General features: G+C 47.7%; 1 protein-coding gene across 1 annotated transcript in view; it reads right to left on the reverse strand.

Annotated features, from left to right (window-relative positions):
- Positions 1-9,285: 9,285 nt before the first annotated feature.
- LOC119349028 (periodic tryptophan protein 2-like) overlaps positions 9,286-12,682 on the reverse strand; it is a 5,084-nt gene continuing 1,687 nt past the window's right edge. The window contains exons 2-8 of the mRNA XM_037617040.1: positions 11,863-12,114; positions 11,678-11,770; positions 11,126-11,497; positions 10,376-10,720; positions 10,058-10,285; positions 9,781-9,972; positions 9,286-9,669 (exon numbers count right to left, since the gene is read on the reverse strand). Of these exons, the coding sequence (XP_037472937.1) occupies positions 9,802-9,972; positions 10,058-10,285; positions 10,376-10,720; positions 11,126-11,497; positions 11,678-11,770; positions 11,863-12,114 (1,461 nt within the window). The 3' untranslated portion in view covers positions 9,286-9,669; positions 9,781-9,801. The remainder of the gene's footprint in view (positions 9,670-9,780; positions 9,973-10,057; positions 10,286-10,375; positions 10,721-11,125; positions 11,498-11,677; positions 11,771-11,862; positions 12,115-12,682) is intronic.

Consider the following 12,682-nt stretch of genomic DNA (forward strand, 5'->3'; position numbering starts at 1 on the left):
GGTGCGTACTCCAATTGGATCATGCATTTCGACGGATCCAAAATGTTGGCTAGCTTGGGGGCTGGCGTCGTCTTGACGTCCCCAACCGGAGACACAGTCCAATACGTACTTCAAATAATGTACATGGACTCCAACAACGCAGCCAAATACGAGGCCCTTCTACATGGCCTCCGGATGGCAATCTCCATGGGCATTCAATGCCTAGAGGTGCGTGGGGATTCAAACCTCACAATATCCCAAGTAAATGGAGACTTTGACGCCAAAGATCCGAAAATGGCAGCCTACCGCAACACCGTCCTAAAAATGTTAGCTCGGTTCGAAGGACTTGAATTCCACCATGTAGCCCGGGATAACAACCAGGCAGCAGACGTGTTGGCACTCATCGGCGCAAAACGCGACGCCGTCCCTCCAAACATCTTCCTGGAACGGCTGTTTAAGTCATCCGTATTATGGGAAGAGGAGTCCGGAAATAACAATCCGGAACCAGCTGCATCACCTAACTCAGACCATTCTGACACAATCGGCGGCTCAGCCAAAGCCCACAAAATAATGGCAGTAATTGCCCCGTGGACGGAACCATTCCTAACCTACTTAATCAGGCAGGAACTTCCCGAAGACCAAAATGAGGCCCGCTGCATAGTTCGGCGATCTAAAGCCTACAAGGTCCATGAGGGAGAACTTTATAAGAAAAGCACAACCGGAGTCCTTCAAAGGTGTATCCCCGAAGAGGAAGGGCGAAATCTCCTGGCTGAAATTCACGCCGGACTCGGCGGGCACCACGCTGCAGCCCGGGCCCTTGTAGGCAAGGCCTATCCGTACAGGATTTTATTGGCCAACAGCCCGGGCAGATGCTCAGGACTTAGTCCAACGATGCGTCGGTTGCCAGCTCTTTGCTAATAAGAGCCACATGCCACCCACCGCCCTCAAAACTATACCCATCACCTGGCCGTTCACGGTCTGGGGGCTTGACATGGTTGGACCCCTTAAAGGGGGAACCCACAAGCACAAATGCTTATTGGTCATGGTGGACAAATTCACCAAATGGATAGAGGCCAAGCCGGTTAAAACGGCAGAATCCGGACCGGTGATAGACTTCATATCCGGGGTAGTACACCATTTTGGCGTCCCCCACAGCATCATCACTGATAACAGCACGAATTTCACGGCTGACGAGGTTAAACTCTGGTGCAAAAATATGGGCATCAAGCTCGACTACGCTTCAGTCTATCACCCCCAAACTAACGGTCAAGTCGAGCGAGCAAATGGTCTAATCATGAGCGGCATTAAACCCAAACTAGTGCGGTCCCTCAAGGAATCTAACACGCACTGGGTAGAGGAGCTCGACTCCGTACTCTGGGGGCTGCGGACCACGCCAAACCGCACTACCGGATTCACACCATTTTTTATGGTGTACGGCGCAGAGGCAGTTCTGCCCTGCGATATAATTCATGACTCACCTCGCGTGCGCATGTACGAAGAAAGAGAAGCCGAGTTGGATCGGCAGGACAGTTTGGACGCCTTAGAGGAGGAGCGGGACGTGGCAAAAGCTCGTTCCGCATTCTATCAGCAGCAGGCTCAAAGATATCAAAGCAGAGAAGTACGGCCAAAACCTACAATGTTGGCGAACTTGTTCTACGCCTGCCGGACAAGAAAAAGGACAAACTTAAGCCCAAGTGGGAAGGTCCCTTCATCATCGACCAAGTCCTGACCGGCGGAGCATACCGTCTACGTAACGCATCTGACAACCGACTCGAGCCGAACCCATGGAACGCAACCCGTCTCCAAAGATTCTACGCCTAACGCCGGACTCAGAGTTCGTCTCACTCCTCCGTCCACCTTTTTACATTTTCACTGTCTCTTGTCCCCCTCCTTCTTCCCAGTTTTTTTTCAATACCTTTGATAGGCTGATTTGCGCATTGTTCGCACACACTTGATGTGTTCCTAGCACTCATTATACCTGGGGGCTTCTTTAACAGAAGCTTATTTATATGGGCTTCATGCCTACCACATGTGTCACACTTCCGCATGTACCTTTTGATCATCATTATATGCATCGATATGACTTAAGTTTTGGCCAAGCCGGGTTGCCTGGCTCCTGTGCTTACCCCTACATTCCCGATTGTTCGGCTAGGAGGTAAAGGAAGCACCTCTGCGATTGTTACTGCCGGGTCAGCCGGATGTGTACCTCAGACTGGGTGAAGCCGAAGGCTAGCGTTCTTAAGGGAATATTCGGTCGGTGACCTGAAAGATGATTTATTACTTACTTATTTATCTGCCCCCAGATGCTTTTTCTGCTATTTTCGTAGTCCGGACATGCACTTTAGGGCATGCCTCCCAGGGAAAGGAACCCTTAACGGAACTATTCTCCCTGGAAGATGTTTATTACTAACCATGTAATATAACATAGCTAGTTGGGCACTTGTCTGATAAAGCAATTATGACCCCTACGCCTTGTCTCCATGCATGCCCCGGTTCTTTTATAACCGTTAGGGTATTCGGACACACTCCGGACTGTTGGGTCCCGAGGTTGAAGCGAAAAGTTCCACAAAGGCAAACGATCTACAATCCGGCTAGAAGGCATTTTACATGTCATTTTAAAATTACATCGTCAAACTGACTGATTGTACTCCTCTTCAATCCCATCTAACAGGCTGTCTAATTTACAGTCTTGTTGGGAATATTTCGCGGCCAGCTCTACTTGGCCGTACATCAAGCTCACAGGGATCTCCTTCCCATCAGGCCCCGCAGGTCCAACCTCGGCCATGTGGTTTGGGTCAGCCTTCGGGTACCGCGTCTTCACCATGGCCCAGGCCTCCCTGGCACCTTGACGGCAGGCCGATATCTTCCACAGACGGAGACGTCGCCGTACTCCCTGAAGCCTCTCAGCAAGCCCTCCAAGACCCTCAGGTAGGGAGACGGAAGGCCATAAGGCCTGAACGACGCCACTCATCGCCTGCCGAACACATTCAAGCAGTTGCACCAGCTCGGGAAGTTGGTCACCCGTTGAACCGGGCATTTCCTCCATAGGGCAACCTGTGAGCACACCTATAGACATATTTCTGTCAACCGACTTCCTCGCCGATCTCTTCTTTTCAAAAGAGTTTGCTCAAGCACTTACTATAGATGCCGCGACGAAGCCGTTGATTCTCCTTCAAGGAGCTAGACAGCTGGGCCCGAACACCTTTTAGCTCTTCTCCAAGCTGGGTGTGGGCATCTTGGAGTTTGTTCCTCTCCTGTTGCACCTTCATAAGCACCCTCTCGCCGGCCTTCAACTGGCGCAGTAGATGTTGCTTGTCCGGATCTAGTCCGGCGCCCTCTGCAATATTATTGTCAGATTTACGCACATGCCGCACTTTGTTAACTACTTATCTTTTCGAAGTACGTATTACCAGCGGGGGTCTCTGTGGCTCCCCCTGTGGCGGCCAGTGTGGCCTCAAGTTGGGTCTTGCACTCTTGAAGTTCCTGGGACAGGTGGGTATTCTTCTCCGTAAGATCCTGCATAATAAATGATCCTTAAATCAGTTATTTTAACTATTTTAAGTCTCGGGGGCTACTGGCATATATAACTATTAAAATTACTTACCCGTATGTCCTTCACATACTACTCCGTGGCTCTGGTTAAACCATCTTGAGCGGCACGGAGATGCGCGTCTCCCGCATCAAAGGCATTCAACGCCTCCGGGGAGAAGCACGCGTCACGAAGAACTGTCTGGCGACGCCTGTGATTCATGGCGCTCTCCACCTCAGAACGGGTGGCGGATAGCCTGTCGGCATCCTCCGTTGGAGGAGCATCCAGCTCATGCCCTGTGTTCGCCTCCCCTTCCAGACCACGCGTTGGAGCATGGCTGGCGGAGGCTTGATTGGCAACCTCTCCGGACACTGTCCGGCGAGCGCTCTTTCTCCTGGAAAAGTTATGAGCATTAATATACCTCCTAGGGATCCTTCCCTTAAAAACAGTAGTGCGGCGACGTTTCGATTCGCGTCGCACTCCTTTTCCGCCTGCTGGGCCGAACTGACCTTGCTGGTCAGCCGCCGCGGGTTCGGCTTCTCGCCTTGAAGGCACCTCCTGCAAGACACCGTTGGTATACGGTGATCTGAAATATGCAAGGACGAAGTAATGGTGTCAGAACTCCGGTCATAATTACCTGAGAAGCCGGACATAATCCGGGGTAGTCAGCCGTAATGGCGACTAAAGCATTGTCCATGCTGAGTTGGTGGAACACCCCGTCAATTAGCTCCACCTTTATGTCTGGATCCTCTTCGGAGGCCGGATCAAGGGATCTTCCCGGATCCTCGGGTTGTGGAGCCGGACTGTGTATGCCCTCCACATCCCGATGCAGTTCCTGCGTCAAAATCATAAAGTAAGGCATTTAACTTCAAAAGCACGGGTCGGATGAATAAACATTCGCTTACCCAGCTCCGAGGGTTATTCATGGAGAACCCATTCAATGGGCTCATCTAGAGAAAGTCCTCCTTCTCCCCCTTGTACAAGCCGGACAGGATCTTCACCAGATCCGCGGTCGATCCTGGCCCCTTGCGGCCATGACGGGTGGTGTCGTTCTCCCCGTTGAAATCCCACATGGGGTGGCCCCTATATTGGAGCGGCTGCACCCCTCGCATAATGCACGTGGCCATGATTCCAATCATGGTCAATCCGGAGTGGGCCAGTAACCTAATCCGGCCCATCAGATAATGGACGCTCCCATCATCCTCCCGTTGAGGGCTCCGCAGGCGCCAACTCAGGCGTTTCTTCAAGGGAGCATTGCTGAACTCCGGGAGGCCAATCCGAACTGGATCCGGCAGAGGGGCGTCCTCCATACAGAACCATTCCGAAGGCCAATCTTCGGACGCCTTCTTCGGGGTGCCGGATTGATATCCGATCCCGGCGATGCGCCATATTTCGGCTCCGCCCACTTGATATATCGACCCCTCATGAGAACGGGGTACGAGGCAAAACAATCTCTTCCACAGCGCAAAATGGGGCTCGATGCCCAAGAACAGCTCGCAAAGAGCTACAAAGCCCGCGATGTGCAAAATGGAGGCAGGTGTAAGGTGGTGAAGCTGGAGTCCGTAGAACTCCAGGAGCCCCTGGAGAAACGGATGTATGGGAAATCCGAGTCCCCTTATTAAATAAGGGACAAAGCATACCCGCTCTCCTTTGGAGGGGTTAGGAACGCTCTCCGCCTGCTTTCCACCCCGGAAGGTGGCCAGTCCGGCTCGAACCGGAACCATGAAGGCTGGGGGAAGATATCCCTCGGTTTGGAGCACCACTAGCTCGCTGTGTGGAACTGGGCATCTCCCCCAATCTCCTGGCTTAGGGCTGGGGGCGCGAGAGGAGGAGTCGCGTGGACTATCCATGATAGAATGGATTTTTGTCAGAGGCGCTTCGATGAGTACTTGCGGAAGGAGGATGGTGTGAGTTGGATCTAGATCCTCGCCTCTCTTATAGGCGGCTCGTTCGCACGGCTAGGGGGAAAATGTAAAAATACCCTAGCTTTTCGCATTCATACGACACGTGGAAGAAGGCCATTATTGGGTGTAGAAGCCAAGGAGCGCAACATTTATAAGGAGGCCGGACATTATTCGACAGGAACATGAAGTTTGAAGGAGAACCCGCCTTGCAACACCGAAGACAACATGCGCGCCGGACTCATCGTCATTGAAGCCTGGTTCGGGGGCTACTGAGGGAGTCCCGGACTAGGGGGTGTCCGGATAGCCGAACTATCATCATCGGCCGGACTCCAAGACCATGAAGATACAAGATTGAAGACTTCGTCCCGTGTCCGGATGGGACTTTCCTTGGCGTGGAAGGCAAGCTTGGCGATACGGATATGTAGATCTCCTACCATTGTAACCGACTCTGTGTAACCCTAGCCCTCTCCGGTGTCTATATAAACCGGATGGCTCTGGTCCATAGGACGAACAACAATCATACCATAGGCTAGCTTCTAGGGTTTAGCCTCCTTGATCTCGTGGTAGATCCACTCTTGTAACACACATCATCAATATTAATCAAGCAGGACATAGGGTTTTACCTCCATCAAGAGGGCCCGAACCTGGGTAAAACATCGTGTCCTTGTCTCCTGTTACCATCCGCCTAGACGCACAGTTCGGGACCCCCTACCCGAGATCCGCCGGTTTTGACACCGACAGCGCCCAACACACCTAGGGGCTGGTTCCCTTCCATATTCAGCCCATAGGGCCCTCCGGGGCAGGTGGACCCCCGGAACCCTTTCGGTGGTCCCGGTACAATACCGATAAACCCCCGAACACTTTCGGTGACCGAATAAGGACTTCCCATATATAAATCTTTATCTCCGGACCATTCCGGAACTCCTTGTGACGTCTGGGATCTCATCAGGGACTCCAAACAACATTCGGTAACCACATACTAATTCCCATAACAACTCTAGCGTCATCGAACCTTAAGTGTGTAGACCCTATGGGTTCGGGAATCATGCAGACATGACCGAGACATCTCTCTGGCCAATAACCAACAGCGGGATCTGGATACCCATGTTGGTTCCCACATATTCCACGATGATCTCATCGGATGAACCACGATGTCGGGGATTCAATCAATCCCGTATACAATTCCCTTTGCCAATCAGTATGTTACTTGCCCAAGATTCGATCGTCGATATCCCAATACCTCGTTCAATCTCGTTACCGGCAAGTCTCTTTACTCGTTCCGTAATGCATGATCCCGTGATTAACTTCTTAGTCACATTGAGCTCATTATGATGATGCATTACCGAGTGGGCCCAGAGATACCTCTCCGTCATACAGAGTGACAAATCCCAGTCTCGATTTGTGCCAACTCAACAGACACTTTCGGAGATACATGTAGTGTACCTTTATAGCCACCCAGTTACGTTGTGACGTTTGGTACACCCAAAGCATTCCTACGATATCCGGGAGTTGCACAATCTCATGGTCTAAGGAAATGATACTTGACATTAGAAAAGCTCTTAGCAAGCGAACTACACGATCTTGTGCTATGCTTAGGATTGGGTCTTGTCCATCACATCATTCTCCTAATGATGTGATCCCATTATCAATGACATCCAATGTCCATGGTGAGGAAACCATGACCATCTATTGATCAACGAGCTAGTCAACTAGAGGCTCCTAGGGACATATTGTGGTCTATGTATTCACACATGTATTACGGTTTCCGGTTAATACAGTTATAGCATGAACAATAGACAATTACCATGAACAAGGAAATATAATAATAACCATTTTATTATTGCCTCTAGGGCATATTTCCAACAGTGTTGTGATAGGAAATGCATCGAGGGATATGGGTATGAGACCCACATGAGTTGCCATGGTGGTAACCCAACCTATGTGATCGGAGATCACGTGAATAGGACCTGGGAAAAACAAGCTAGGGGTGAACCAAGGAGAGTAACTTTACTAACCCACTCTGTTGGAGATGAAATACTCTCGGATATTGTGTGCTAGGTTGAGTACTGTCTTAATGTGTTCCAAAGTTTATATAAGCAAGATGATATCCTACAAAGCGATATTTGAAAGAACACACCTATATGAGCCTAACTGTTGGTCATAGACTATGAGATTGGGATGATCTCTAGCAAGCTCATGAATGGACCAGGAGTGTGACTAATATGCTCCACCCAAAGGGTCAACCTTCGACAGTCTGGTACTGGTAAGACATTTAGTGAAACTTCTTTACACCAAACCGATAATTCAAAGCATAGTCCATAGTTCATTTGCGAAGGAGTGTAACTGCTTGCTCTAGGTGGAGTTAAACCTTAATAGGTCTCAATTGAAATACTGGTATATCAAAATAGTGTTTGGAACTGAAGACAACACAATGGGCCCTTTTGATCTGATGGGGGGGATTGTTGAAATATAGGGTGGGCCTTGGGCCCATCTAAACAATTTCAGAAAATCACTATGGACCCATGTGTGGGTTATATGACAATGGTGTGGTGGGAAGTTTAGTATCATACCGCTAGTTGAAGAGCAGTTGTACCTTCTTATAACGGATTCTCTTCCACATGCTATTGAAGCTTGACAAGAGAAGTGGTTCCCACGCGCTCCTCCTCCGGCGTCCGCCTCGCCTCGCCACAACGCGTCGCGGGTTGCACGAATGAGCCGACCCAAGCTCACACCTATGCGCTTATTTTTGCCGGTCTGGAACGAAGAATCCTTGACAGAAGAGCCACGAGCTAAGATGTCGGATCATGGGTTGTTACCGACCCGAACATGGGTCCAACCCACGCCTCTTTACACGGTCGCACCTATATATTGGAGGCGCCGACCAACCCTAGCCGCTATGAAGAATAGATCGCATCTGCTTTGCCTCCACGCACACCAGAACCTATCGTTCCTTTTGCTGTTGCTGCCGTCGGTGATCCCGTCCTGCCCACCGCGTACACGGTTAACGGGAGAGCAAGCCTCTGAAACCCCGCCTATCTAGATTTTTGGGGAACGTCTCCTATGCGATTGCTCACCGCCGTTTATCTATGTCCGCGTCGTCTTCGTCATCACCATGTCCACCACCAATGAAGCCGACCGTCTCGTCGCCGAGAAACTTGAAGTCGGGAAGAAGACCGCCAAGGAGACCGCTGGCCACCGCCTTGGTTTCGGCTTACTGGAGGGTATAACTCGTTTATCCCGCTCTTGTTTATTTCTATGTAGCGTGCTAGCATCATGTGTAGATGTGTCTACTGTTTGCGTAGTACGGTCTTATTTGGATAGATTAATTCTGTCAATGTCATGATCACGATTGCTGGAGGGTATAAAAAAATGCTTAGGAGAGGTGCTTAGAGAAATAAACCAGGCTTTTCTTAAGCATCAGTGATTAAAAAACTCGGTTTATTTTTTTGAGCACCTCCCATTTTACAAGGCCTTATATACTCAACTGGAGTATGCCAGTAACTGTGCTTGCACCATCGTTCGTTCATGTCCTAATCGTCATCGTGATCGTGCGTTCACCTGGATTCTTCCCAATTATTTTCATTAGCCAAGCAAAAAACAATTATTGTCAAACGTGCCGTGGTGGACACACTCTACTGGTCATGGTCTATGACAAGGAGGACGAGGAGACCACACAGCATCGGAGGCTTCTTCAAATTAACAGCTGTTAACAGTGATGTATTGAGTCCATCTTAAAACTAAAGATTGATGCATTTGTGCTGTCAAAAGAAAACATTTGTTCAGTGTGCCCACGACCCTAGCGTTGAGGTGGAAAATTGATCGGTCCTTGTCAAGCTGGCCGACTGGTCAATTTAGGGAATGAATTTTCAGAATTAAATTCATAGGCATCGACAACATCACGATCATATATCTCTGCTCGTTTGTAACAGCGTTTGAAAGACATTGTTCGTAACAAAATTTGGTCACACGAGTTCTACACACGGACGGGTACACAACACAACCCGAAGAGAGTAGCGGCTACCAACTTCGTGGTCAAGAGACAATCCTTGCTTTTTCCAGACAAAAATGCCAACTGCCCACAAAAGCCTGAGCTCAACTTGAGCCCTGAGCATCAAACGTATTGCTTAACCAGCATAAGCCACTGCCCATGTAAATAACGCGAGTGAACATTCGGCAGGTCAGGCCGCATGCTGGTTGGCAGAAAAAATGGCTCGGCTGCTCATGTACCCAGTGATCATGTTGGTGCTATAACAACCACTGCAGGAACACAAGGATGATCTGTGTCAGTTCGATTTTGCCAGACTTGAGAGATCGCTCATAAAATACGTTCGTGGCAATTGCAAATATAAAGATGAGTGAAGTACTCACGGAATATGTGCCGACCATGGCCTAACTCTTTGTCCCAGCAGAGCTCAGATATTTGAGCATGTACTCATTGGAGGAACAGGTGTCCGCCAGATCCTGGTGTAGTTTCGTTATAGACTTCTGCAACGACTTGAGAGCAGGAAGCAAGGTCCTGGAGTTCTGCTGGATGTAGCTTCCATCAACCTTGCAAAGCTCCTGTAACGGGAATATCAGGATAAGATATCCAGCGTTTCACCAAAATCAGCAGCTTCGATAGAAAAAAGGAAGAGGAGAATGGTACCTGAGCCCAGAGCAGGATGAACTCCAGATGGGGACAGCTTTCCAGGAGGTCAGCGAATGCATCGATCAATCTCTGAAGATACTTAAAGGGAACTGATGAGCAGATTGCTCGTACATTGGATGGATCCACAGCGAAGATGCATCTCTTAATCAAGGAGTCTTCGTTTAACCGGAGGCTCAGTAAAAGGGCTCTCTGTTGTTGGTTTTCTGCAAGAGCTTCCTCCACTTTCTGTACAAACACGAAGCACAGGAATTTGTCATGGATTGATCAGCACCATTCTGGGACAATCAATTCTCAAAGAAGACATGAAGTAAATACCTCAGGAGTAACATCAATGTCAAGATCTGTTGGATCAAAAATAAATGATTCATCAACCGAGTACAACAGAACACCATCAGTGGTCGCTGCAGCAAAAGATCTTCCTGTTGGAGCAAATTTCACACATTTTGTCCGAGCTATGGGCCTTCCACGATTTGCCATGGATCCAGGTAAACCATGCCCCAGGCTACCTCTTGTTTGTTGATCAATTCCATCCTCAACATCACTATCTTCGTCGTCGATTAGATCTAGTGGACCAGCATCGGTCATATTTTTTGAGTTCAGAAAATCGAGAACTCCATCCAATGAAAGATTGCGAGTGATCTGGAATCTACGCAACAGCACCTGCATAGATGGAATTGGCAAATGTAAGAGACAATGAATAACTTCAATCATTAATGTGAATAGAAGACATTCTTACAAAGTTACAATCATGTCAATCACTGAAGATATTGCAAAGTTACAATCATGCAACTATTTCTGGTCATTAAGTCCAGCAAACAGGGTGCCAACTAATAATAGACACAGTTTTTTACCAAACTACAGTAATTGACACGAGTACATGATAGTATGGCATGATAACAAGATTGTAAAGAATGAGCATATATAAGATGGAGGCGCCTCTAAGATAGTAAAAAGAAAAGATGAGCATATATAAGATGGAGGCGCCTCTAAGATAGTAAAAAGAAAAGAAATGAGGAAATGTGTGTATGATACAGAGTTGTTTTATCACAAGAAAGATTTCCTGACCTGTTCTCCAATATCGTACATGCATATATATTTGCTGTTTCCTCCTGCTAAAATATAGCTTCCATCAGCAGAATAGCACAGCGTCGTGAAGTACTTTCCTATACTTGTATTAGCTGCGGATCTTCTATCTGTCATGAGGCGCCCACCAGAAATATCCCTGCGACCTTCAATTGTATACATCAATAAGCCATCAAAAGGATCCCAGAAATTGATTAGGCCATCTAGTGTGCTGCATGCAATCTGCCTTCCGTCAGGACGATAAGCCAAGGTAAGAACATCATGTGAGTGTTGAAACGTTTCCACAGCGCCCTTGCTCTCAAATACATCCCAAAGACGAACGGTCTTGTCCCACGATGATGAAGCCAAAATAGCCTACCAAATATAAGCTAGTTACTCTTTCTGTGAATTTACAAAATACATAGAAACAATAATAGAGCAGTTTCAGCACAATTTCCTTGTGCGAACTAACAAAGTCAATTTGTTTCAAAAACAAAGTGTGTAAGTTCTAACTACAAGGAATGAGAACCAAAAAACATCAAAGCATGGACTTACACTGATTGGTGAAAACATTAGACCATGAACTGGTCCTTGGTGGCCACTGAGTACATCCAACAAACGACCAGTCTTCATTGACCAAACATAAATCTGCATGAAAAACGTTGTGGTTATCAAGGGACTAGAAGTAGAGCATAGGCCACAAAAGGATTGCCAGAAAAATGTTGACCGCATACACCCACCTCAAATGAATCAAGTGTTCCAGCACAAATTACTTCCCCACTCTGATCTGCCGTTAAAGAAACGAATTGTCTAGGTGAAGGGGTCGTAAATGTCTTGAAGTTACGATAACGAAACAGATCCCACGCTCGAATAGTCCCATCAAGGGAGGCACTGAGAAGAGAATGGTTATTGGCCATAAAATGAACTGCAGTAACAGCATTTGTATGCTCGGAAAATGTTATGAAACAGAACCCAGTGGCAGCCGTCCAGACCTACAGAGAGCCAGTCACATGTGTCAAACTCGCAGTGCAGGAGAATGATACTTAACAAACAAAAAAAATATGGTTTCAAACCTATGAAAAACTTGTGATAGTTATCATTTCTGGTTTTCAATACATACTCCCTCCGTTGGAATTACTTGTCACAAAAAATGGATAAAAATGGATGTATCTACAACTAAAATACATCTAGATACATTCATTTCTTGGACGAGTAATTCCGAACAGAGGGAGTAGATGAATAGGTGCCATTTTTCGATTCAAATGAATAAGATTGACGTAAGTAGTTCTTCAAAGAGGTTAAGAAAATCAATTACTTCCTCTCAATAGCACTTCATCAAGTATCTCGACCTACTTTATGAGCCCATAACTCGTATTATTTATAATTAAAAAGGCTTTCCACCGAATTTCAAACAAGGAAGTTTTTCCCAGAGACCCCAAGCAGAAAGGGGACATAATAGCGACTGAAGTTTTATCTAAAAATACCCTCCATCAAAGTATCTCAACCTACTGTATAAGCACTACTTCTAAGTTGTAACATAGTTAACAGGCTTCTGAATAG

Source organism: Triticum dicoccoides, chromosome 1B (assembly GCF_002162155.2).
Source record: "Triticum dicoccoides isolate Atlit2015 ecotype Zavitan chromosome 1B, WEW_v2.0, whole genome shotgun sequence".
In the NCBI taxonomy this organism is placed as follows: Eukaryota; Viridiplantae; Streptophyta; class Magnoliopsida; order Poales; family Poaceae; genus Triticum; species Triticum dicoccoides.